At 42.4% G+C, this 25998-nt stretch overlaps 1 protein-coding gene across 3 annotated transcripts in view; it reads right to left on the bottom strand.

The window, feature by feature from the left end:
* Positions 1 to 25542, bottom strand: part of ARHGEF38 (Rho guanine nucleotide exchange factor 38) — a 160647-nt gene extending 135105 nt beyond the window's left edge. The window contains exon 1 of one of the 3 annotated variants that reach the window (XM_069743688.1): positions 25246 to 25542. In XM_069743688.1, coding sequence (XP_069599789.1) covers positions 25246 to 25447 — 202 coding nt within the window. In that variant the 5' untranslated portion in view covers positions 25448 to 25542. The remainder of the gene's footprint in view (positions 1 to 25245) is intronic. The other 2 variants (XM_069743693.1, XM_069743700.1) reach the window with 2 other exon arrangements.
* Between the last annotated feature and the right edge of the window lie 456 nt (positions 25543 to 25998).

Genomic DNA, 25998 nt, shown 5'->3' with positions numbered 1-25998 from the left:
ATTATCTATCTATCTATTATCTATCTCATATCTATCTATCTATTATCTATCTATCTCATATATCTATATTATCTATCTATCTGTCTCATATATATCTATTATCTATCCATCTATCTACTATCTATCTATCTATCTATGTATTTGTATTATATTATTTCTAGTACAGTAGAGGTTTCTGCATGACTCACAAAGAAAAGTAACATAAGTGACCTATCATTAGTGAATGTACTTCATACTTGTTGAAACAAATACTTGGTGCTTATGTAATTTCCTTTTATTCAACATTTGTGCAAGTAATAAATTATAATTCTTCATAAATTGATGTATCATATTCCTATAAATAACTGGTAGAAAAGTTCTTTAGCTAATAGCATCAAGGAATGATTAGGTAATGATGAGTAATACAGCTTCTGGTTACATCTTCACTGCACTGCCTTTATAATGCTGCTTTTCTAATTGACTTGATTGGACATAAAATGCAGTACTCAGTCTATAAACAATATATGAGGCTGCTCCATACATTGCTTATTTCTAGCCGCTGCAGAGCCAGATATCAGATGATCAGTGACAAAGTAGAAGCTCTGCCAGACAGATAACAGTTCCGATATTTCATTTAATTAATAGATTTAATTAAGCACAATGCCTCCAACAAAGAACAGACAGAAGCAGTAATAAACCACTTCGGTCTTCTATGCAGGGTTCCCAGCTGTCTGACCACTGTGCATCTCAGCTGCCCTTCCTAAATTGGAGGAGCTTTATTCCCTGTGATATAAAAAAAAATCTGATTTTGATCCCGAAAAAAAACACTTTTTTATCTTTATTATAATCTGTATACAATCCGTACAGCATCCATTTTTATACATCAACAGTTGCTAAAATGTACAATACGAAATACAGCTTCCTATTTCAAAGAATTGAAAAGTATCCATAAAAATCAGATACAATATAGTTGAATCGCATGGGATACGATTTTTTGGCACACCAATAGACATGAATAGGCAAGTCCCATCCAAAATACTGAAAAAATATGGTTTCATGTGAATTTTTCCACACATATTCTTATCCATGAAAAAAAAAACGGTCATCTGAACATCCCCAATGAATAACATTGGTCTGATTTCAGTAATTTTTTTTCACAGAGAGCACTTGGACCAAAATAATATCACCGTATTCATGATGTGAACATAGCCTTAGGCCCCTTTCCCACATCAGGTTTTTGCTGTCAGGCACAATCCGGCGAATTTTGAAAAAATGGATCAAGCAAAAGTTTTCACCCGATCCGTTTTTTTCCTCATAGTCTTGTATTAGCGCCAGATTGCGACGGATGGCCTCATGTTTCATCCTTTTTTTTCTGGATCCGAGGAACATTTTTTCTATCCAGCGAAAAAACACACAGCGATGGATTTGGCGAAAAACGGAACATGAGGTGAAATGATGGAATCCGGCGATCTCTCTCTCTCCCCCTCTCTCTCTCCTGAATAGGAAATACAAACTCTATCCTCGGGTAAAAAAAAAAAGTCGGATCCAGCGGAAAAATTGATCCGTCGCATCAGTTTTTCGCAATTTGCAACGGATCCGTTTTTTTTTTTTAAATTAGCCGGATTGTGCCTGACGGCTAAAAACTGAAAAAAAATGTATTTATTTTTATGTATGTAGTTTAGAGAGCCCAGAATGGTGTAAATATATACTTAAGAAAGTCTTATTTTAAGTTATTCCCACACATGATGAAGTTGCTCTTGTAATAATGAACCATAGCAAAGCAGTTGAATTGAATCCGGCATCTAGAAATTATTGCTGACAAACTTCCATCGCAGAAACATCTTCCAGATAAGGAAATTGCAATTTATTGTAGTTAAATGGCGTTTGTAATTCACATTTTATCATTTATAGATGAATATCCTTATCTATTGTTATGCAACAATAAGCTAAGTCTACGTTCACATTAGCGTCGCGTCGCCGTTGCGTCGGCGACGCAGCGGCGACGCACGGAAAAACGCGCGCAAATGCGCGCAAAAACGCGCGCGTTTTGCGACGCGTGCGTCGTTTTTTGCCGAAATCGGACGCAAGAAAAATGCAACTTGTAGCGTTTTCTTGCGTCCGACGCTAGCGTCTAAAACGACGCACGTGTCGGAAAACGCGTGCAAAAAGACGCACGCGTCCCCTATGTTAAACATAGGGGCGCGTCGCCGCTGCGTCGCCGCTGCGTCGCCGACGCAACAGCGACGCACATTAGCGTAACGCTAATGTGAACGTAGCCTAAGAGTCGTGTCTCGTGAGTTCATGTGAGCACTGAGAGGAGAATTTTGGCAAATCAAGAACCCTAGATTTGCTGGAGATAGGTTCTGTTTCTACATATTTGAAGTTAAATGTGAACCTGAAAATTATTATACTGTATAGTGCTTATTGTGCCTTAGTGGTTTAACAAGTTTAGAGAGCGTCCCACGCTGAGAGATTCCCAGGACATTTCCCACAATGAGACAACTGTCCGCTGATTCAGTGATGATGATGACTGTGTTGTAGATAGGACCTGGGAACCAGATCGGGATGACGGTAATGTCATCAAAGGAGGAAGGTGGTGGCATTGGCGATAAATAGTGCGGTCAAGTTCATAAAAAAATTCTTCTAGGGGCATATCTGCTTCTTCTGCAGTCAACTTGGGGACAGGTGATGCCACAAGCGTGTTGGTGGAGGAGGCTCAACTGCATCTGAAAGCTGTGGTCATGGTAGTGGCAAATCCAATGGGTGGTCATCTTACCTCTGTTGCTGAAAGATTAATCTATTGCAGTGTGAAAGCTATTAAAATAAATTTATGTCCATACACAAATCAGTTACAATCTTTGACTCTCAATCAGCACATGAGGGAGCATCACCTGCTCACATGGACAAAGCAAACTGGCCAGTAATATGAGTGAGGTTCCATCAGTCCTCCTCCTTCTCCTCATGATCATCATTTTGGTAGCCATGTCACATTCTCAAGTAGTATCTGGTTATTGTCATCACCACTTACTGCTTTCTGTACTCATCCTTCATTGCATCATCAGTTTCTAAACATCAATACGTGTGGTCGTTGGTCGTTCATTTGTGTGGAAACTCCACTCCAACATGTCCTTCACCACAGTCACTGCAGTACCACATGTGTCCCACTGAAATAATGGCGAGTGCTCCGTCACAATGAGGGATATTATCTCTGGAAGAAAGCCGTCTTTGCTTAGTACTCTGATGCGGTGGAGACTGTGACTTGCTCCTTGGAAATGTTGCGGCGTATTCTTGTGTTACAGTCACAGTTATCAAACCAATAAGTACTTTTCTCTTTAGTGCAGGGAAAGTGCTCAATACGCACCAGGGCCTACTGCATTATTTGCCACTTTATCTGTACTCTAGTTTTGCTTTTTTTTTGTTTAAATAAATAAATAAATCGCACCCCCTGTGATGATGGACTACAGGTAACCTTAAAGGTGTCATCCCGTGAATAAAGTGCATTTTAATCAATAGATGTTGGAATAATAATAAGTTCCAAAATAGGGTGTGTTAAAAAATGTTCCTATGCTGAGATAATCTTATAAATGTGCCCATGCTGTGTATTGTGTAATGGCTGTGTCTGACCGCACAAGGACAAAGGAAGCAGGAGAGTATACAGATATTACAGCACGGGGAATACAGCTGATTCTATCTCTGAGGTAAAGCTTTTGCTGCTTATTTTTTACGTTTTACCCCAGAGAAAGCAGCAGCTGCGATCCTGCGGTGTCCTGTATACTAAGCCCAGGGCACACAGACACCAGGTTGTTGGAGTAGCAGGCACATGGAATGGAAGGACACGTCAGACGCAGGAAACTCAGGACCAGTGTGTAAGGTGCACAGGGCAGTACTCACTCATGGGCAAGGGACTGTTATGTTCCCACATCATTGCACCCTACAAATAAGTGGTGTCCCGATTCTTCTGTGTTATACGTGTGGTGCGTAATGCTCACGTTTTGGTCACACGCCTCTGCTGTCTCCGTTTTTTCAACAGGAACCGCCGCAAATTAGAGGACGTCAAATTCGTTTTATAATTAGAAAAAAGTTTACTTAACTGTCCATTTACATCATATTGAAACATGCAATTGGGCACAAACTTTTCCGTTTTCAAAGTCCATAGCTCAGAACGTTCTGATGTCCGCTGTTCACTTGCCTTGTTCTCCCTCCCTTTCCTCACTCGCATCTCTAACCCCTGCTGTCCGACTCTGGAGCGATTCCCTGTCCAACTTCCTCTCCTAGGAAAATATTGAGACACGCTTCTCAGTGCCTCATTTGGATCATAGGCCCCAAACGTTCCAGCAATGTCTGCTCTGAGTTTATGGCTGACGTTCTCTTGCTGCTGAACAGCCCTTGCTCCTCGTGCATTCAGACCTCCAACTGCTGCTGGTATCTCTTCATCTAATCTCCTACTCTGACTGCACTAATCAGGAAGTGTTCCTCTTGTTATCTGGCCCTGCACCTTCCCCACTGGGGCTGTTCCTGAATACATTGTCTGTTTCTATCCTAAAACTGTCTACTTCCTGAACTTATTGTGCCCACCACAGCACACTACCCAATCCTATTTTGTAACCTATGTCCTTTGTACTAATCTTATCCTTTCCCTATATTGAATACATTTATCAGAACACAGTGAGTCAACCACATATTATAGCAATACATTAGGCGTGCACCTTGGTGCCTATAAGGTTCTATGCAGTATAAAACACTTTTTCGTATACACAGGTTATAACATTTTTTCTATTCAAGGGAGAAGCACATGACCATCCCGGTCACCCTCTTACAAGTAGAAAAGGTTAGGTGGAGCAAAGCAAGACTGAATGCAACATGAACAGAGTGCAGCAGAAGTTTGTTTGCTGCAATTGATGGCTAAATGCAAAGATGGCAAAGCGAGTGTAAACCTGCTGAGCTGTAGGTATTCAGGATAAGAGTGTTGGAATACAAACAGTGAAGCACACCAAATACGGGGCACTAGAGTATTAAGGCAGATGCGGGCCAGATGCTGATGGAGTAGCAAAGCCAACAAACATGACTAATACCAAGATACACGTGTTTATTTTAGTGGACCTTATTAGACCTAAGCAGATACTCTAATGAGAGCACGCTGGGCCACTTGGAAAACTCAATGTGGAGCACTGCAGAGGGAAACAGCAATAGGGGAAGGTGGTGAAGCCCTGCTGAGCTGAGGCAGATGCATACAATAAAATAAATAAAAGTAGCAATAAAAGTAGCTCAGCACAGGAATATTTTTGTAACACATCCAATTGTGGAACCTTATTTTAGCCCAACATCTGTTAATCAAAATGCACTTTGTGATAAAACCCCTTTTAGGCTACGTTCACATTTGCGTTTTTGGGCGCAGCGTCGGTGACGCGACGCAACCAACAACACATGTACACAATGCAGCGTTTTGCGACGCATGCGTTGTCATAAGATCCTACAGATCAGGAATTTCGGCGCAGGGAAAACGCTACAAGTAGCGTCCTCTGCGCCCTGTCTTGTGCGTCTATATGACGCATGCGTCGTAAAATGCAGTACAACGCATACTGGCGCATGTCCATGCGCCCCCCATGTTAAAGATAGGGGCGCATGACGCATGCGTCGGTATGCATCGCCGACGCTGCGCCCAACAACGCAAATGTGAACGTAGCCTTAGGGTACTGTCACACAGTGGCATTTTGATCGCTACAACGGCACGATCCGTGACGCTCCAGCATCGTAACAATATCGCTCCAGCGTCGTAGACTGCTGTCACACTTTGCAATGTACGACGCTGGAGCGATAATTTCATGACGCATATGCGATGTAGAAGCCGTTGGTTACTATGCGCATATCGTATACAATATTGTGCACACCTTTGTTACACCAAGCGATCATGCCGCCACAGCGGGACACTAGACGACGAAAGAAAGTTTCAAACGATCTGCTACGACGTACGATTCTCAGCGGGGTCCCTGATTGCAGGAGCGTGTCAGACACAGCGAGATCGCTGGAACGTCACGGATATATCGCTGGAACGTCACAAATCGTGCCGTCGTAGCGATCAAAATGCCACTGTGTGACGGTACCCTTAGAGGTATTCAGGCTTAAACCTATCATGATTCATGACATGCTAGATGGGAATCTCATAGAATACACTGGTCAAATTGTACTTCACTGGTCTACTGACATGACTTGTGTAAAATGTTATCTTCTCTCTGATCAGACAAATACATGAAAAGCCTAAACAAATGTAGTAATGTGAGATTAGCTCCACCAAAGGACATCTAGATTGGACAGAGGTAAACAAAATCTGCTATTGTCTGTGTCTTCCATTTGTTTGCCCTGTACTACAAGCAAGCAGAGCCTGCACTAGTTTATTATGTCATCCTCCTGCCTAGCTAGTTTGGGCATATTTGGATATATGGGACTGAATATTTCCCACCAGCTCTGTTGACTGTGCGTTGCTGTCAGGACGGTTCATGTAGAATGATGCAAATATACTCCCTTGGTACACACATGACAAACACAACAGGAACTAATGTGTCATGTCTGTGTACTGATCTCTGTAGTAGGAAATGGCATCCGTGCCTCGCAGGCACAGAGCAAGTCATGATAACGTTGTAGCACGCGTCCTCATCACGTTCTAGCTGTGTTATGGAAGAGCAGTGGTTGGAGTGAAATGATTAACCTCTTCCTCAGTGTCATTGGGATATTTACACTGCCCCATTATTATCCCATCATAAAATTAAGACAGGTGTTTCAGAGGAAATATAGTTTGACGACCCGGCCGGAGACCATAGGCAGGGTGTGAGACTAGTCCACAATCTTCTGTCTGCATTGTTCCAGTTGGCTGACAAGTCTCTCTGTTAGTACACTTGTGGGAGAGACCTGTCAATTATCTTGAGAAAAGCAGGCCGGGGGTGACTCTGGACTAGTCTCCTCTCCGGCTTTTCAAATTAAATTTCTGAATACTAAACTGTCGAAGCGAATGCTGCATGCGCGTGCTCACAGTGCAAGTGGGGAGTTTAAAGGGCTAGCAGCTGGAAAAACGCGGCTGCTGGCCCGAGCACTGCGGTCCTCGGAATCTGCCGAGGGCCGGAGGGTCCCCACCCCTGCTATAGACCAATAAATATATGTATAGATACAGATGAAAGAGACTTATGGCCTCTTTAGAATAACCCCAGTAGGTTGGGGCAACTAGGATAGAGTCCACTGAACAGAAATATTTAACTGTTTACAAGAAAAACATGGTAATGAGCAGATCAATCACTTTGTGCAGACATTGTCATTGGCAATAAGTAGACAAAGCATGTGCCCCAAAGTATATGTCTAATTAGCGATAAAAGTTTGCATACACCTAAGATGATGGCTGAACAAGCTGCTATCTTTCCTGATCTTCTCATACACATGCACTCTCACCACCACACATTAGATGTCGGTCTGACCCAGTGAATTTGGTTGGTATGACAATAATCTAATGTGTACAGGGGCCTTAAAATCATTGCTGTCATAAAATGAAATGGCCATATGCTCTGAGATATTTACATTAAAATTGGCAAAGAAAAGGGATTTCAGATGGCTGTTGCTGAATGTCTTAATGATTGGTTTGTAAAGATTATCAACAAGGATGACATAGCCAATAAAACTACAGTGCGACAACCTTTGCAAAAATCATATTTGGGTAAATCAGTCCAAAAATCCTTCAAAAGCCTGTATGTATAATACAAAGATCCATATCGCTGATCCAGTTTGTTCATAAATCCCATAACCTATTGAACAATGACAATTTACACTTAAAGGGACTCTGTCACCTGAATTTGGCGGGACTGGTTTTGGGTCATATGGGCGGAGTTTTCAGGTGTTTGATTCACCCTTTCCTTACCCGCTGGCTGCATGCTGGCTGCAATATTGGATTGAAGTTCATTCTCTGTCCTCCATAGTACACGCCTGCGCAAAGCAATCTTGCCTTGTGCAGGCATGTACTATGGAGGACAGAGAATGAACTTCAATCCAATATTGCAGCCAGCATGCAGCCAGCGGGTAAGGAAAGGGTGAATCAAACACCCGAAAACTCCGCCCATATGACCCAAAACCAGTCCCGCCAAATTCAGGTGACAGGTTCCCTTTAAGGTACCTTCACACTGAGCAACTTTAGAACGATAGCGATCCGTGACGTTGCAGCGTCCTGGATAGCGATCTCGTTGTGTTTGACACGCAGCAGCGATCAGGATCCTGCTGTGACATCGCTGGTCGGAGCTAGAAGTCCAGAACTTTATTTAGTCACTGGATCACCCGCTGACATCGCTGAATCGGCATGTGTGACACCGATCCAGCGATGTCTTCACTGGTAACCAGGGTAAACATCGGGTTACTAAGCGCAGGGCCATTTGGTGAACTCCTGGTGTGGTAAAACCCTCAGTGCATCCTTCTGCCCCTCCTCCTTTGCTGATTAACAGCACTGTTTGAACTGAATGCAGCCATGTTCACGCACCCTGACCCTGCAGGAGCGGTACACACTGAGTGCCAGTGCAGGAGATGAGCACTGTCTACGGAGAGCGGACATCACAGCTAAAGGACTCACTGTAAATTTCCAAGATGACAAGTGTGCCATTCTGGATGAAAATTGGTAAATACACATTGTTAAATCAGATAAGCATTTATATCTTCTCAACAAAGTAAAGGAACAAGTGAGACTGTATAAACAATGACTGTAATTACACAAGGCAAAGGAGTCATGGATATCCAGAAAATATTAAGGAACTGAACCTAAGCAAGGATGTTTTAGTGTCCACTTATACAAATACGGTAAGATATGAAAACTGTGTTAAATCTAAAACGATATGGCCACAAGTTCCTAAAGAAAAGCTGAATCAGACTACGCCTAAACAAATGGCTAAAGTCAGTGCAAGGCCACACACTAAAAATAAGAAGATACAGCAAAACCTATATGCAGAACACAGGCATTCAACAAGTTAAATCAAAGTTAAACTACCTGTATGTATCTCATACAAGGCAAGCACAGTCAATATATACAGGTCCTTCTCAAAAAATTAGCATATAGTGTTAAATTTCATTATTTACCATAATGTAATGATTACAATTAAACTTTCATATATTATAGATTCATTATCCACCAACTGAAATTTGTCAGGTCTTTTATTGTTTTAATACTGATGATTTTGGCATACAACTCCTGATAACCCAAAAAACCTGTCTCAATAAATTAGCATATTTCACCCATCCAATCAAATAAAAGTGTTTTTTAATAACAAACAAAAAAACCAACAAATAATAATGTTCAGTTATGCACTCAATACTTGGTCGGGAATCCTTTGGCAGAAATGACTGCTTCAATGCGGCGTGGCATGGAGGCAATCAGCCTGTGACACTGCTGAGATGTTATGGAGGCCCAGGATGCTTCAATAGCGGCCTTAAGCTCATCCAGAGTGTTGGGTCTTGCGTCTCTCAACTTTCTCTTCACAATATCCCACAGATTCTCTATGGGGTTCAGGTCAGGAGAGTTGGCAGGCCAATTGAGCACAGTAATACCATGGTCAGTAAACCATTTACCAGTGGTTTTGGCACTGTGAGCAGGTGCCAGGTTGTGCTGAAAAATGAAATCTTCATCTCCATAAAGCATTTCAGCCGATGGAAGCATGAAGTGCTCCAAAATCTCCTGATAGCTAGCTGCATTGACCCTGCCCTTGATGAAACACAGTGGACCAACACCAGCAGCTGACATGGCACCCCACACCATCACTGACTGTGGGTACTTGACACTGGACTTCAGGCATTTTGGCATTTCCTTCTCCCCAGTCTTCCTCCAGACTCTGGCACCTTGATTTCCGAATGACATGCAAAATTTGCTTTCATCAGAAAAAAGTACTTGGGACCACTTAGCAACAGTCCAGTGCTGCTTCTCTGTAGCTCAAAAGTGGCTTTACCTGGGGAATGCGGCACCTGTAGCCCATTTCCTGCACACGCCTGTGCACGGTGGCTCTGGATGTTTCCACACCAGACTCAGTCCACTGCTTCCTCAGGTTCCCCAAGGTCTGGAATCGGTCCTTCTCCACAATCTTCCTCAGGGTCCAGTCTCCTCTTCTCGTTGTACAGCGTTTTCTGCCACATTGTTTCCTTCCAACAGACTTACCATTGAGGTGCCTTGATACAGCACTCTGGGAACAGCCTATTTGTTGAGAAATTTCTTTCTGGGTCTTACCCTCTTGCTTGAGGGTGTCAATCATGGCCTTCTTGACATCTGTCAGGTCGCTAGTCTTAGGGTACCGTCACACTATAACATTTCGATCGCTACGACGGTACGATTCGTGACGTTCCAGCGATATCGTTACGATATCGCTGTGTCTGACACGCAGCAGCGATCAGGGATCCTGCTGAGAATCGTACGTCGTAGCAGATCGTTTGGAACTTTCTTTCATCGCTGGATCTCCCGCTGTCATCGCTAGATCGGTGTGTGTGACACCGATCTAGCGATCTAGCGATGCGATCCAGCGATGCGTTCGCTTGTAACCAGGGTAAACATCGGGTAACTAAGCACAGGACCGCGCTTAGTTACCCGATGTTTACCCTGGTTACAAGCGTTAAACTAAAAAAAAAAAAAACAGCACATATTTACATTCTGGTGTCCGTCAGGTCCCTTGCTGTCTGCTTCCCGCACTGTGACTGCCGGCCGTAAAGTGAAAGCAGAGCACAGCGGCTGTGCTTTCACTTTCACTTTACGGGCCGGCAGTCACTGAGTGCGGGAAGCAGACGGCAAGGGACCTGACGGACACCAGAATGTAAGTATGTGCTGTTTGTTTTTTTTTAGTTTAACGCTTGTAACCAGGGTAAACATCGGGTAACTAAGCGCGGTCCTGCGCTTAGTTACCCGATGTTTACCCTGGTTACCCAGGGACCTCGGCATCGTTGGTCGCTGGAGAGCTGTCTGTGTGACAGCTCCCCAGCGACCACACTACGATTTACCTACGATCACGGCCAGGTCATATCGCTGGTCGTGATCGTAGGTAAATCGTATAGTGTGACGGTACCCTTACCCATGATGGGGGTTTTGAGTAATGAACCAGGCAGGGAGTTTACAAAAGCCTCAGGTATCTTTTGCATGTGTTTAGAGTTAATTAGTTGATTCAGAAGATTAGGGTAATAGGTCGTTTAGAGAACCTTTTCTTGATATGCTAATTTATTGAGACAGGTTTTTTGGGTTATCAGGAGTTGTATGCCAAAATCATCAGTATTAAAACAATAAAAGACCTGACAAATTTCAGTTGGTGGATAATGAATCTATAATATATGAAAGTTTAATTGTAATCATTACATTATGGTAAATAATGAAATTTAACACTATATGCTAATTTTTTGAGAAGGACCTGTACACTCATGGTCGAAAGTGTTGGCACCCTTGAAATTATTCAAAAAAATGAGGTCTTTCCCACAGAAAATTATTGCAATTACACGTTTTGTAAAACACATGTTTATTTCCTTTATGTGTATTGAAACAACACACAAAAAAACAGAAAAAAAGGTAAATTGGACATCATTTCATACAAAACTCCAAAATGGGTTGAACAAAATTGTTGGCATTTTTCCAAAATTGTGGGTTTTTGTTTCAAGCATGTGATGCTCATTCAAACTCACCTCTGGCAAGTAACAGGTGTGGCAAAATGAAAATCAAACCTGAAATCAGATAAAAGGAGGAAAATTTAACTCAATCTTTGCATTGTGTGTCTGTGTGGGCCACACTAAGCATGGAGAACACAAAGAGGAAAAGAGGACTGTCTGAAGTCTCGAGAACCAAACTTGTTGAAAAATATCAGCAATCTCAAGGTTACAATTCCATCTCCAGAGACCTTGATGTTCCCTTGTCCACCTTGCGCAACATAATCAAGAAGTTTACAAGCCATGGCGCTGTAGCTAATCTCCCTGGAAGTAGATGGCAGAGAAAAAATTACAAAAGTTGCAACACAGGATAGTCTGGGTGGTAGATAAGCAGCCCCCATCAAGTCCAAAAAAATTCAAGCTGTCCTGCAGAATCAGGATGCATCAGTGTCAGCTTGAACTATCAGTTGACATTTGAGTGAAATGAAACGCTATAGCAGGAGACCCAGGAGGACCCCACTGCTGACACACAGACATAAAAAGCTTGACTGCAGTTTGTGATAATGTACGTGAGTATGCCAAAATCCTTCTGGGAAAGCATCTTGTGGACAGATGAGACCAAGATAGAGCTTTTTGGTAAAGCATATCTACTGTTTACTGAAAACGGAATGAGGCCTGCAAAGAAAAGAACACAGTATCTATAGTCAAATATGGTGGAGGTTCAAAGATGTTTTGGGGTGGTTTTGCTGCCTTTTGCACTGTGTGCCTTGACAGTATGCAAGGCATCATAAAATCTGAAGATTACCAAAGGATTTTGGGTCGCAATGTAGTGCCCAATGGCAAAAAGTTGGGTTTGCATCCTAGGTCATGAGTCTTCCAGCAGGACAGTGACCCCAAACATACTTGAAGAAGTCCCCAAAAATGGATGGAAACAAAGCACTGGAGAGTTGTGAAGTGGCCAGCAGTGAGTCTGTATCTAAATCCCATTGAACACCTGTAGAGATATCTTAAAATTGCTGTTGGGAGAAGGCACCATTCAAATATGAGAAACCTGGAGCAGTTTGCAAAAGACAAGTGGTCCAAAATTCCCTTTGAGAGGTGTAAGATGCTTGTTGATGGTTATAGGAAGCGATTGATTGCAGATATTTATTCCAAAGGGTGTGCAACCAAATATTAAGTTAAGGGTGCCAAAAATTTTGTCCGGCTCATTTTTGGGGTTTTGTGTGAAATTATGTCCAATTTGCCTTTTTTCTCTGTTTTTCTTGTGTGGATCCAATACACATAAAGAAAATAAACATGTGTATAACAAAACATGTGTAATTGAAATAATTTTCTGGGAGAAATGCTTCAATTTTTGGAACAATTTCAATGGTGCCAACACTTTTAGCCATGACTATACGAGCCCAGATATTGACAAGATATATTTTAGTTCATGGAGAATAGATAATGGCTACAGAGGACAAAATGAAATAGATGCATGACAATAAAGGATATTTGGCAGACACATAAATGGAAAAAGTTAGCCCAAGAATGAAGCATATTGATGTGCAGGTCCGTTTTCTGAGGAACTGTCAAGAACAAGGTCATTTGGATTTACAATACTGTCCAAATGAGAACATGTTGGCGGATATTTTTCCAAACCCATTGATTGCAGAAAGTTCAAGACTAATGAAGAAGCTAAACCTAATAGACAGCGCCTTGGTACTTGTGAAGGCATGCTGGAGGATATAACAACTGCAGGCTTATGTTCTGAGGATCATGTTGAGTAGACAACATACTGTATTGTATGACCTTGTAGGTTTGCTTGTGTTTTGAGTTCTCTTCCCTGTAATCCCCCATGTTGTGATAATGAAAATAATGGTTGCTGTATGCCCTAAGGGAAACATTTCATTGTTCCACAATATCAGAGTGCTGGTGATTCTGCTGAAAGCTGAAATCTACAACAAAATGGACATCGGGCTTGATCCCTGGTTGTTTCTCATTATATCCTTGTCTCACTTAGGCCTCATGAACACTACCACTTGTAACATGGTGCCCATAGAAAGAGCCTATAATATTCATACTTTGATCGCAGAACATGGTGTAAACTTAATATGAAATGTGTATTTCCTCAGGTAGATTAGTGTTACATGAGTCTATATATTCTGTTGTACTATTTGAATGGCCAATGTTTTTTTTACAATACTCATCTATGTACTTTACCTCTTTTAAAAGCAGAAGCACATTAGCACTATCGTCATATCAAGGCATCATGCAAATAGCTGTAAACAAGGAATGACTCATATCTTCATAAAATCCAGGTAATGGTCTACTAGAAGGGGATTGTGTACAGAGGTTTGTAAATATCAAATGAAAAGCTAAGTGTGATTGTGAAATTACTTTTAAACAAGAACCATTTGTAAATGGGATTTAGAAAACCATTTTCAGATTTTTGGAAAGTTCATTAAATAGCCCAGTTTTAGGCTACTAAAAAATATGGGAAGATCTTTGGTAAATCTATCTGCCGCAGTCAAAGTTGCATCCAAAATGCAGCAGTAGCACAATTAAACAGTTATTTAAAAAAAAAAAAGTCTCCTATTCATGCAATACAGCAGTACTACATCCAAATCATATGCTGGAACTCCCAGCAACACCAAGACCAGGACTTGAGAACCCAAAGATCAGGGCTCTGCCACCCCACTTGAATAGCTTCTGGTCCATTCATTCTCCATGAGACTAGCCACTAACGCAGCACTCGGCAGTCCCATGGTCAATCAATGGATTGGAGGTCAAACATGTGTGCTTCCATCATTTTTAGTGACGGGGCCCTGTTCTTGGGATTTTAAAGACCTTATGTCATTACTGTTGAGACTCATGCAGTCTTCTCTTTATGGTAGATTTGAATATTGATACGGCGACCTCCTGGAGAGTGTTGGTCACTTGGTTGGCTGTTGTGAAGGGGTTTCTCTTCACCATGGAGATTATTCTGCGATCATCCACCACTGTTTGTCTTCCGTGGGTGCCCAGGTCTTTTTGCATTGATGAGTTCACCAGTGCTTTCTTTCTTTATTTCTCAGGATGTACCAAACTGTAGATTTTGCCACTCCTAATATTGTAGCAATTTCTCGGACGGGTTTTTTCTGTTTTCGCAGCTTTAGGATGGCTTGTTTCACCTGCATGGAGAGCTCCTTTGACCTCATGTTTACTTCACAGTAAAACCTTCCAAATGCAAGCACCACACCTCACATCCACTCCAGGCCTTTTATCTGATTAATTGAGAATGACATAACGAAGGGATTGCCCACACCTGTCTATGAAATAGCCTTGGAGTCAATTGTCCAATTACTTTAGGTCCCTTTAAAAACAGGGTGGCACATGTAAAGGAGCTGAAACTCCTAAACCCTTCTGTTATGAAAGGCAATTCAGTATCACAATGGACATGGAGGTCAGAGCACATACAGTGATCTGACAATAACCCAAAATAATAGAACGAGCTCTGAGACGTGGGAACTCTGCAGACCGCAATTCCTGATCCTCTCCAAACACAACTAGAGGCAGCCGTGGATTGCGCCTAACGCTCCCTATGCAACTCGGCACAGCCTGAGAAACTAACTAGCCTGAAGATAGAAAAATAAGCCTACCTTGCCTCAGAGAAATACCCCAAAGGAAAAGGCAGCCCCCCACATGTAATGACTGTGAGTAAGATGAAAAGACAAACGTAGGGATGAAATAGATTCAGCAAAGTGAGGCCCGATATTCTAGACAGAACGAGGATAGGAAAGATAACTTTGCGGTCTACACAAAACCCTAAAGAAAACCATGCAAAGGGGCAAAAAGACCCTCCGTACCGAACTAACGGCACGGAGGTACACCCTTTGCGTCCCAGAGCTTCCAGCAAAACAAATAGACAAGCTGGACAGAAAAAGTAGCAACAAATAGCAAAGAAGCACTTAGCTATGCAGAGCAGCAGGCCACAGGAATGATCCAGAGAAACACAAGTCCAACACTGGAACATTGACAGGAAGCATGAATCAAAGCATTAGGTGGGGTTAAGTAGAGAAGCACCTAACGACCTCACCAGATCACCTGAGGAAGGAAACTCAGAAGCAGCAGTACCAGTTTCCTCCACAAACGGAAGCTCCCAGAGAGAATCAGCCGAAGTACCCCTTGTGACCACAGGAGGGAGCTCTGCCACAGAATTCACAACACCCTTCATCCAATTTTAATGTGGATACCCTCAAATGAAAGCTGAAAGTCTGAACTTCAACTGCACCTGAATTGTTTTGCTTAAAATTCATTGTGGTAATGTCTATAACCAAAATTAGAAAAATGTTGTCTCTGTCCAACTATATATGGACTTAACTGTATGTCTGCAAATGGAGTTTTTATCCTAAGTCATGTGACAAGGCTCAATATTGAGTTTTCAAGTTAGCTATATCCCATAGGTCACACTAGAAATCAAGTTCACTTCCTTCTGAAGAGACTATGTGCCTATAGGAAATAATATCTAACATTGTAGCATTTACATAAATTTATTTTAGACTTATGCACATATGTAACACAGTGTCCATATTCACAGGCCTATATAGTAAATCTGTGTGCCTTCACGTGGAAGCATTTTTAGGTTTTCCATCTTGGCATACATAGTCCATAAAAAATACCATTGCATGTTATATTATGAAGGTATTCTTTCCTTGAAGGCGGCACCTCACAAAGGCTCTATATGGTGCTGGATGTGCCTGCTGCTCATTTCAAAAGTCTCTGTCACATGCATGAGACCTTTTAAGGCTGATCCCATCAGAACCAAGGGGTTTGGAAGAGTATTAGGTGTATGGAGACTTTTAGTGTATGTATTATCTTGATCATGATTTGGGGTAAGCGGAAGAGCCCACCAGTGATTTGCAAAACTTTGTATCATTTTCAATTGACTGCAATCTTAAGGTACAGTAACACAGATTGTGTACATCAACTGAGAAGAAAATTTGTTTTTGAAACCACCTGGAAACCAAATCCCCAATTCCCAAGCCAATTTGTTGTGTGCTCGGAAAAATCAATTAATTTTCAAGCTCCTTAGCCAGACAAGAAATGAACAAGAAGCATCATCACAGAATTCTAAGCGTATAAAGAATTGTTTAGGAAAAAACTCAAAGTCACAAATGTAGACATGAAGAGGAAAGAGGACAATTGTTAACAATAATGTACGGGTAAAGAGGACAGACCGTGTAACCTTTGTCCTTACCGAATCTGATACCAATGAATGCATTACAGAGTTTATAGGTGTAAGTGCAGTTTGACATCTTTATTGGAGGGCCATATGCCAGCAAATGTACATCTTGTACTATGCATAGTGCATCCTGCTCTTTCAGTTATGTCTATAGCCAAGAGAGTGTGTATCAGTAACAAGTCATACAACTTATTCACACAGATCGTTTTACTAAAGAAGACTGACCCTAAACAGAGAGGAGGCAATCGCTTTGTCCAACCCTGTTCTAGGGTCCAGGTCAATGCTCTCTGGCCATAGATAGAAGTTCTCGAATTTCCTGATCTTCCGGGTGGCTCAGTGCGGCGTTTGATTTGCTGGCCTGGTGTGACGTCATCTGTATGCTGCACTGGTGACGATGCGCCTGACCAGCAAATCATAAGACAAGCCAGGGATCCTGGAAGGACAAGAAATTCCCGCAGTTCCTGTCCACAGCTAGACAGCATTGACCTGGACCGGGGTTGCGTGAAGTGATCAGCTCATCTTTTTCTGACTGACATCCACTGAGTAAAAGCCGAACTTAGCCAATGGCATAAAAGCTATTTACATGCAAATTAGCACTACAGATGCAGGTAAATAATGTTTTTTTGTGACAGGTTCCCTTTAAAACCTCATCAGGAAAGATGTAAAGGCTATATGCACCTTTGTGGTCTTCAGACATGTCAGAAGTCTGTCCTTTCTGATATATCACTATTATTGCCATCCATAAAATCCATGAAGATGAATGTTTTTTATGAGCTAGAAAAGTTTTATAACACTTTGGCATAAACAGTATGTCAAACCTGCAATAATAAAACACCTCACATGCTAATATAGATGAAACCCTTCTTACTTATGCAGGGCCTTATATACGTAAATGTCTAAAAAGGTTGATAAGTAAAGAAATCAATCCGAGAAAGTTAATGGTTTTTATGTTAGTGAACAGGTTTGAAGCATGTTCTACTAGGTTGTATCTAAATTTGGCCTCGAGGCCTTAAACCATAGTAAAGAGGGTGTATGCACACCGGGACCAATTGATGGGGGTGTAAAACATGCATAAAATAACCTTTAATCCATTACATAAAAAAGAACCCATTCACAAGAGAAAATGTAAGCAAAAACCGGTCGTCGTCAACCGTAGGTCAAGTGTGCAGTATTTTGTCCAACTATCATTTGCAACCTTTGTTTGCTATAAAATATGATCTGTCAAGTTGGAAAACTTTGGTTGTAGTTGGCTGAAATCATATGTGTGACATGATTGGCAAAATCGGACTAGCATTTGCCACTATGTCAGATCAGCCAGTTAAGTCTAAGGCTGCATTCACATGTTGCAGCCATGGTATCTTATTTTGGCACATTTTTTTCCCCAATTTTTAAAAATAGTGTATTTTTTTGTTGTGGTAGAAAAGGCACTGAGGTGGCAACATGGATAATGCTAGTGCAATTTTTAACGCTGTTATGATGCGGTCGATCTGGTCAAAAGTTGACTACATGTGGGTTTTGCATAAAGAAACCTGCTTGCCGCTGCTTTTTTTTGACTGAATGTTATTTAGCAATGTCATTATTAAAGTGTTCTATATTCCCCTTTATAATGGACCACATTAGGCACTATACGTTTACGTACTCGTCTTAGTCCGGTCTTGCTCCACTCCCTTCCCCTGTTGCCATTGCCGTTTTTTGTGCTCCACATCAGGTTTTACAAGTTGCCCAATGTGTCTCAGTGACATCATCTCACCAGGCCTCTCAAGACCCAGCTGAACACACCTACGTCTGAGTGGTAAGAAGGTACTGTGTTCACATACCGTTTGTTTGGATTCTGTTAATCCATCATTTGCAGTAAGCACTACGAACTGTCATTTAAAGACTCTACTCACTACACTATTTATAGTGGATGCTTTCCTGAAACGGAAAGTACTTACAAGCAGCATAATACAAAGAATAGCTGGTTTACCCAGAATCCTTTGCAGTAGGCGGAGCTATGCAAATCATCTCTTTCCACCCCAGTCTAATCCACAGCGCTTGGAACCGCCAAGCGTGCAATGCTGCGGATTAGTTTCTAAAATTACACAGCCAACCAATTCCTACCTGTGGACACGTGTTTCGGGCTTTAGGCCCTCATCAGCACAGGGCTGGAATTGGTTGGCTGTATGGAGTGGGGCTCGGTGAGCAAGCGATACACACATGCTAGCCACCTTAGGGAGAGACCCAAGTTGGGCTAAATGTAGCGGGACGAAAGAGACCGAAAAGCCCTCTACTTAAAGGAAATACATAGTGGATGCTTTCCTGAAACGGAAAGTACTTACAAGCAGCATAATACAAAGAATAGCTGGTTTACCCAGAATCCTTTGCAGTAGGTGGAGCTATGCAAATCATCTCTTTCCACCCCATAGCATAGCTCCGCCTACTGCAAAGGATTCTGGGTAAACCAGCTATTCTTTGTATTATGCTGCTTGTAAGTACTTTCCGTTTCAGGAAAGCATCCACTATGTATTTCCTTTAAGTAGAGGGCTTTTCGGTCTCTTTCGTCCCGCTACATTTAGCCCAACTTGGGTCTCTCCCTAAGGTGGCTAGCATGTGTGTATCGCTTGCTCACCGAGCCCCACTCCATACAGCCAACCAATTCCAGCCCTGTGCTGATGAGGGCCTAAAGCCCGAAACACGTGTCCACAGGTAGGAATTGGTTGGCTGTGTAATTTTAGAAACTAATCCGCAGCATTGCACGCTTGGCGGTTCCAAGCGCTGTGGATTAGACTGGGGTGGAAAGAGATGATTTGCATAGCTCCGCCTACTGCAAAGGATTCTGGGTAAACCAGCTATTCTTTGTATTATGCTGCTTGTAAGTACTTTCCGTTTCAGGAAAGCATCCACTATGTATTTCCTTTAAGTAGAGGGCTTTTCGGTCTCTTTCGTCCCGCTACATTTAGCCCAACTTGGGTCTCTCCCTAAGGTGGCTAGCATGTGTCTATCGCTTGCTCACCGAGCCCCACTCCATACAGCCAACCAATTCCAGCCCTGTGCTGATGAGGGCCTAAAGCCCGAAACACGTGTCCACAGGTAGGAATTGGTTGGCTGTGTAATTTTAGAAACTAATCCGCAGCATTGCACGCTTGGCGGTTCCAAGCGCTGTGGATTAGACTGGGGTGGAAAGAGATGATTTGCATAGCTACGCCTACTGCAAAGGATTCTGGGTAAACCAGCTATTCTTTGTATTATGCTGCTTGTAAGTACTTTCCGTTTCAGGAAAGCATCCACTATGTATTTCCTTTAAGTAGAGGGCTTTTCGGTCTCTTTCGTCCCGCTACATTTAGCCCAACTTGGGTCTCTCCCTAAGGTGGCTAGCATGTGTGTATTTATATTTGCTAATTCTGGGGAGTTTTAGAAACCCTCTGACCTGCTGGCTGAAGGGAATCTGTCACCAGAATTTTACTATCTCATCTCAGAGCACCATGATGTAGTGGTATAGATCCTGATTACAGCTGTGTGTCACTTACTGGGCTGTGATTTGTCAATACAGCACAATCAGTGTTTAGAGGAAGCTATCACTACAGGACAACTGGCCTTGTGCCTTCTGGTCCAACCATGCCCCAGAACTGATTAGCAGCTTTGTGTCACTATGCAATTTACACAGAAAGCTATGGTGTGGGAAGGGTTATACACAGCTTCACATCTGAGCTCTGCTAGATCTCCAGCAGAGAAAACTCTGACTTTATCATAACTGATTCATGAATCCACGTCACCTTACCAGGTGACCCTACAAATACGTAGTAGTAATGTGCATGTGTGCGGTGGTATGGGGATCTCTATATCAGTAATGTGTCTTAAACTAGAACTCAGGTCCTTTTGAAAAGGGTGCTGGAATATTTTTGGTTGCTGTGGACAATACCACTTGCACTATTTCTAATTGCATTTGTAACAAGGTCTACCAAACTGGGGTACCTCTTTCAGTACCACCCCGTCTTTCAGGAGGTCCACTCTGCTTTGGCTGAAGTCTGAATGAAGGACGCTGGCTGGAATTGCTTGGTTACATGGGCGCATATAAAAGATCACTGCTTCTCCACGTATTTCCAGTCTAACAACACTTTACTCACAGGACACAGAATATATCACACAGATACACAGGGCAGGCCAATAGAAAAGCGGCAGGCCAGACATACATTACAATAGCCGCAGGTGGCCGGAGCCTGCCGATATTTACTGTAGGAATTACAAAGGTGGGGGGCAGACAAAAGGGGAATATCATGTCCCCTCTGCCCAGGGGCGCAGCCTGTGGACTGATGCATTAGGGACATGCATCTCACATGGAACCTATTATACATACATATAACTGCACAACATATTCTGGGTGCTGAGTGGTTCCGCAACACGTAACAGCACTGTTTTCACATTGTAAAGTACTTGCAGCTATGGTGAAGGCTATACTTGTATTACAGCAGGCTTGGAATGATGATGGTGACAGAAATCAGATCTATCAGAATCCTTATCTAAGCAGCTGGAGGAAGTTTCATACTTCCATTGTTCGCCTGATAAACTAGTTTCCAGAGTCAGAAGCACTGTCTTGTCACCGTGTGTTATGTCATCTCCTTGGATCTGTTACTAAGCGAGTCTTGTCGTGAGCTATGTGCCGAGTAGTGACACACACCATGAGCCGGTGTCTTACGGCGCGGAAGGTTTATTGCACTCTGCTACATACTGCTCACAGCCTGGAGCAATGAATCTCAGCCACAGTGCCAGTGAGACTCCGACACTCATCACAACTAGGAACCGACTGTCCCCGAAATAAGAATCAGTCACTGTGACATATATACAACTCTCCCACCCTAGCATACATGACAAGAAGCACAGCACCTCTCATCAATCTTCTTCACCAAGGTAAACGACATTTAACGAAAATTACAAAAATCGCTCTCCCTAAAATCCTCATTGTAAGTTTGGTAAAAACAGTTTTTCCTACAAAACAGCAGAATACTAAAAGTTTAAGGGGTTAATGAAACATTAAAGTTGCACAATGAGAGTGATTGAATGAGTTAAAGGGTTTGTGAACACCCCAAAATCGTTTATCTGGGGGGCAGCAGTGTAAATGCTCATCGATCATTATATGTTTACTGAAGTGATTCTGGGCTTTGGCAGAAAAAAATGGGCTCCGGCCAATCTCAACAAACCTTTTACGGTATGTTCCCATATTGCGTATTTCCTGCTCCTCACACAGCGCTAGCTAAGCAGACGAGATTTCAACAAAGCTCTTGTTCACATTGCGGATATTTTCTGCATGGAAACTGAGATTATTAAATCTCGTGCCAATTCTTTGTGTGGATTCAGCAGAGTTCACACTTTACAATAAACGCTCACTCACGTGAATAAATCAGATGAGTGCAATCCGATAAAAAATTGGATAGCACTTGGCCCAGTGTTGCTCTATGGGGCAGTGCACACGTGCGATTATTTCTTCATGTCGATTTGACATGAGAAAACAATCGCATCATGCTGCAAGTGGCAGCGAGAATCGGATCGCACGCACCCATATAAGACTATAGGTGTGTGCGAAACATCGCACTGCACTCGGATGTCACCCATGTGCAGTGCGATTACAGCGGACGCCGGGATTGGAGGACAAGAAGAAATGACTTTCTCCATCTCCTCCACTCCTGTGCTCTGATTCTCACATGCAAGAGGATGGTAGTACATTTCATGGACACTGGGCTCCATTCGCTGCAGAGCTGGAGCGGAGTGTCATTAGCATATTGCATCGGATGCGGTAGGAGAGGATAGGTGGCTGAATAGTAAGGGTTTCTTGTGGCAATACTTGTGATTTATCTCCTAATGATGTGTGTTATACTTGCACTATACTGTACATTTTACTGGGGATTATCGTTCTAGGTCTATTAGTACATTGTGATGTGGTTAAGGGCCATTGCCATTTATTATATCCTACAGTGCCAATTCATTAAAGTGTTTACCCCAGAATTCTGGTATAAAACACCTTGGTAAGTCACAATATATTGGAACAACTTCAAAAATATTGCAACTTTTGTTGTTTTCACAGCAGTCCCAGACAGCTATGTGAGAGGATGGGCACAGCATGGGTGGGACAGGGCGTGGTTAAACCCGCCAGACTAATTCATGAACAGGTACGCCACATTAGTGCCATAACTTACACCAAAACTGTCCGTGATATGTCAGAAACGCACCTGACTGGGTACATTCCTGCTGGAGTCACAAGGCCTTGTCAGATGCACCTAATTCATAAAGTGGGGTGCGCATTGTAATGAATTAGGTGCACCTTACTGCAGCAGCCCCGTTCATGTAGACCGCCGCGCACAACACCTGTCCTCTTAATAAATCGGGGCCTATTTGTCTGTACTACACCCTCTCTATGCAAGGAGCCTACATTCCCTCTTTTCATCTGGATTTTTTTTCTGATATTGACTTTTGGGTCTCTGATTTATATGCAATATTATTTATTATCTTATATGTTGTGCTATTTTAAACTAATAAAGTCATGGTTTTATTATTAATTAATATACATCACAAATATGTTATGAAATTAACTTTGGAATTGCACTAACTTTTTTTTTTTTTTTTTTTGTTTTTTTTCTGTTGCATTAGTTTTTGCCATTTTACCTGCCAGTTGTGCAGCAGCAATGATGGAGTGCATCATATAACTGCTGCAGGGGAAATGTGTAAAAGCCGATAGCTTCCCCCACTAATATCAGAGCCTCCAGCAGACAGACCCCTGGAGATCAGCTCATGGAACAACCCCTTCAAAGAAAAAGTAAGGAATTCTGCTACTGGATGTGGAATGTTTATAACATAATACACAATTAATATTGTAATCATTTAATAATGTACAAGTAGAAAGCAAAGGATTAAGTTGAAGTGCATACCATACTTTGGGAACTGGCATGTTATAAGCTTTTAGTATAGAAGGTCATTAATGAATACTTCTAGCAGCAGTTCTTCCAATGTCACCAAACACAGCATCCTTAAAGGGATGTTCTCAATATGTATCTTGAGGAGCGCACCACTCCTGGACTTAGTGCTTTGCCAGGGAGCGGTGTACCTTGAAGATTGACAGTTCGGGCCAGCAGCATGTTTGCGCGTTTAGTCCAAAGTGAGCGCTCTCTCAAGCTGTTAGCAATGCCAACTTGGCCTATGAGAGGAACCAGGGAGCTGAAGGTGGTCGGATTCGGTCAGCTTCAGACCGGCACGAGCAAGCTTAATGCCTTCTAGTGGCACGGGCTCCCTGCCTGGGTAAACGGTCGCTCTGAGGCTAATGTAAATTATAGTATTACAAATTTCTGATAACGGATTGGATTTTTACAAAGAGCTACTTTGCAAAGTTGCTTGATTTTACAAGCACTTAGAGATTTAACCCTTTTCTGAACATGAGACAACCCCTTTAGGCATTACACATAACTGTAAGAAGACTGCAATTAATACGATCTGGTCACGCCATCAATATGGCATTACCTGGTTGCAAAGATTAGTTATTCCAAGCAAAATAAAAGTATGCAACCAGCAAAGTGGAAAAAGCAAGGGGCTGTAGAAATTCAACACAATGGCCTAAGACACAAAAGTTTGGACACCCCTGCTGTGTGCATTCCAACAACAGACAGGCACATCCATCCATCCCCTCTGCAGTCATGGACGTTTTGGATAATGCCTTGTAACATATTTATCAAGCCAACATGGCTGACCCCTATGTGCTTTATAGTCCTAGGAAATAACAAGGGCGACATATCTATCCTCCTTTACAAATATTGTTTACATGCATTGGTCCATCATTCAAATCATAGGAATAAATAGTTAATCTACTCATTTGGAGCATTTATAGAGCGAGCAGAGCTGACTTCATCGTTCATTATTTGTGTATCGAGATAACTCTCAGATAATGCAGCAGGTGTACCTGCAATAAAGCATGATGTCTCCACAGATATGTGCCAAACACCAACATGTGCAGAAATACAGGAGATTTCTCATGAGCCTTTACTTTCTTAAAAGGCCTGTAAGATAACTACAAGCATAAGGCGGCTTTCACACTACGTTCTGTACTGTCTAATTGATGTTCGCAAGAAATAGCTCCTGGCGTATACATGGCAAATGTAACCTTCTGATAGAGGTCAAAAGGAGTCCTTTCGGCCCCCATCTTGTTGGTACTGTACATATATATATATTTTCTGTATGGACTACCGGTCTATGCATCCAGTATAAAATAAATAAATATATCCTGCGGAAGCCTTTGTAATGGGTGCCAATGTATGGATAGTGGCATTTATCAGTTTTATACTTCTAATAGATGCCAACTTACGCGTACCTTGGGAGGTCCTCCTGACCTATACCTCCATGAACATTTTTATACATCAAATTGTATCTTCTCTGGATTACGTAGAGTTGGAGAATTTTGCAGCACAGTATGTCACCCTTACCTTTAAGCTTCTGGTTGTACTCCGTCCTGTCAGATTGAGTCCTTCGCAATGTACCTGTATTTCCAAGGTCCTCATTCACAACATGTTCCACAATTGTATCCGTTTTGCGCCTCTCTAACATGTACAGCCTGCTTTTCAGAAAAGTCAAGTTCTTCTTCTTGAACCCCCCGCCATCTTTCCCATTGGGGTCCTTGGTGTCCATGGTCAGTCATGTACAACGCAAAGTTTTATTTTAGCAGCCCCAGCATGCAGCAATGGAATGAGTCAGCGCTGCCAGAGATCAGCTGTACCAGTGCTAGTAACCTGTCTGAAGCAGACACCTGTACAGCTCCTAGCTCCACCCCAATGAAGTCATGTTGCTGTCTACCTGAGGGCTTGTCACCTGAGAGCCTTGCACTACTAGCAGGCAAAGCAGCCCTGCCTGCTTCCTACCCTGGCAAAACTTAGCCTCCTAAGGCAGAGGTGTGTGATGTATTCCCTTAACTCCTTCACCAAGTAATGAAGCCTTAGAGCTCTGAGGGGAGTCCAACCTCTGCATTCATTGCTTTCATTGTCCTTCCTCTATTGTGCCAGCTATTCAGGGACAAACACAGAAGCAGCTTCTTCAGAATGCATGCTAATATAGGGACCCTTATTACACCCCAGGAGAGGGATTCATGTATATTATTTGGGTCTACAGCCTATTAGGAGAGTTCTTCACTTGTGCATTGTATGGTAATACAGGTATCTGCACCTTGCTAGGTAATGAGTACC

Source organism: Ranitomeya imitator, chromosome 1 (genome assembly GCF_032444005.1).
Source record: "Ranitomeya imitator isolate aRanImi1 chromosome 1, aRanImi1.pri, whole genome shotgun sequence".
In the NCBI taxonomy this organism is placed as follows: Eukaryota; Metazoa; Chordata; class Amphibia; order Anura; family Dendrobatidae; genus Ranitomeya; species Ranitomeya imitator.
The sequence above is the reverse complement of the archived record's forward strand: the minus strand, read 5'-3'. Positions and strand labels throughout refer to the sequence as shown.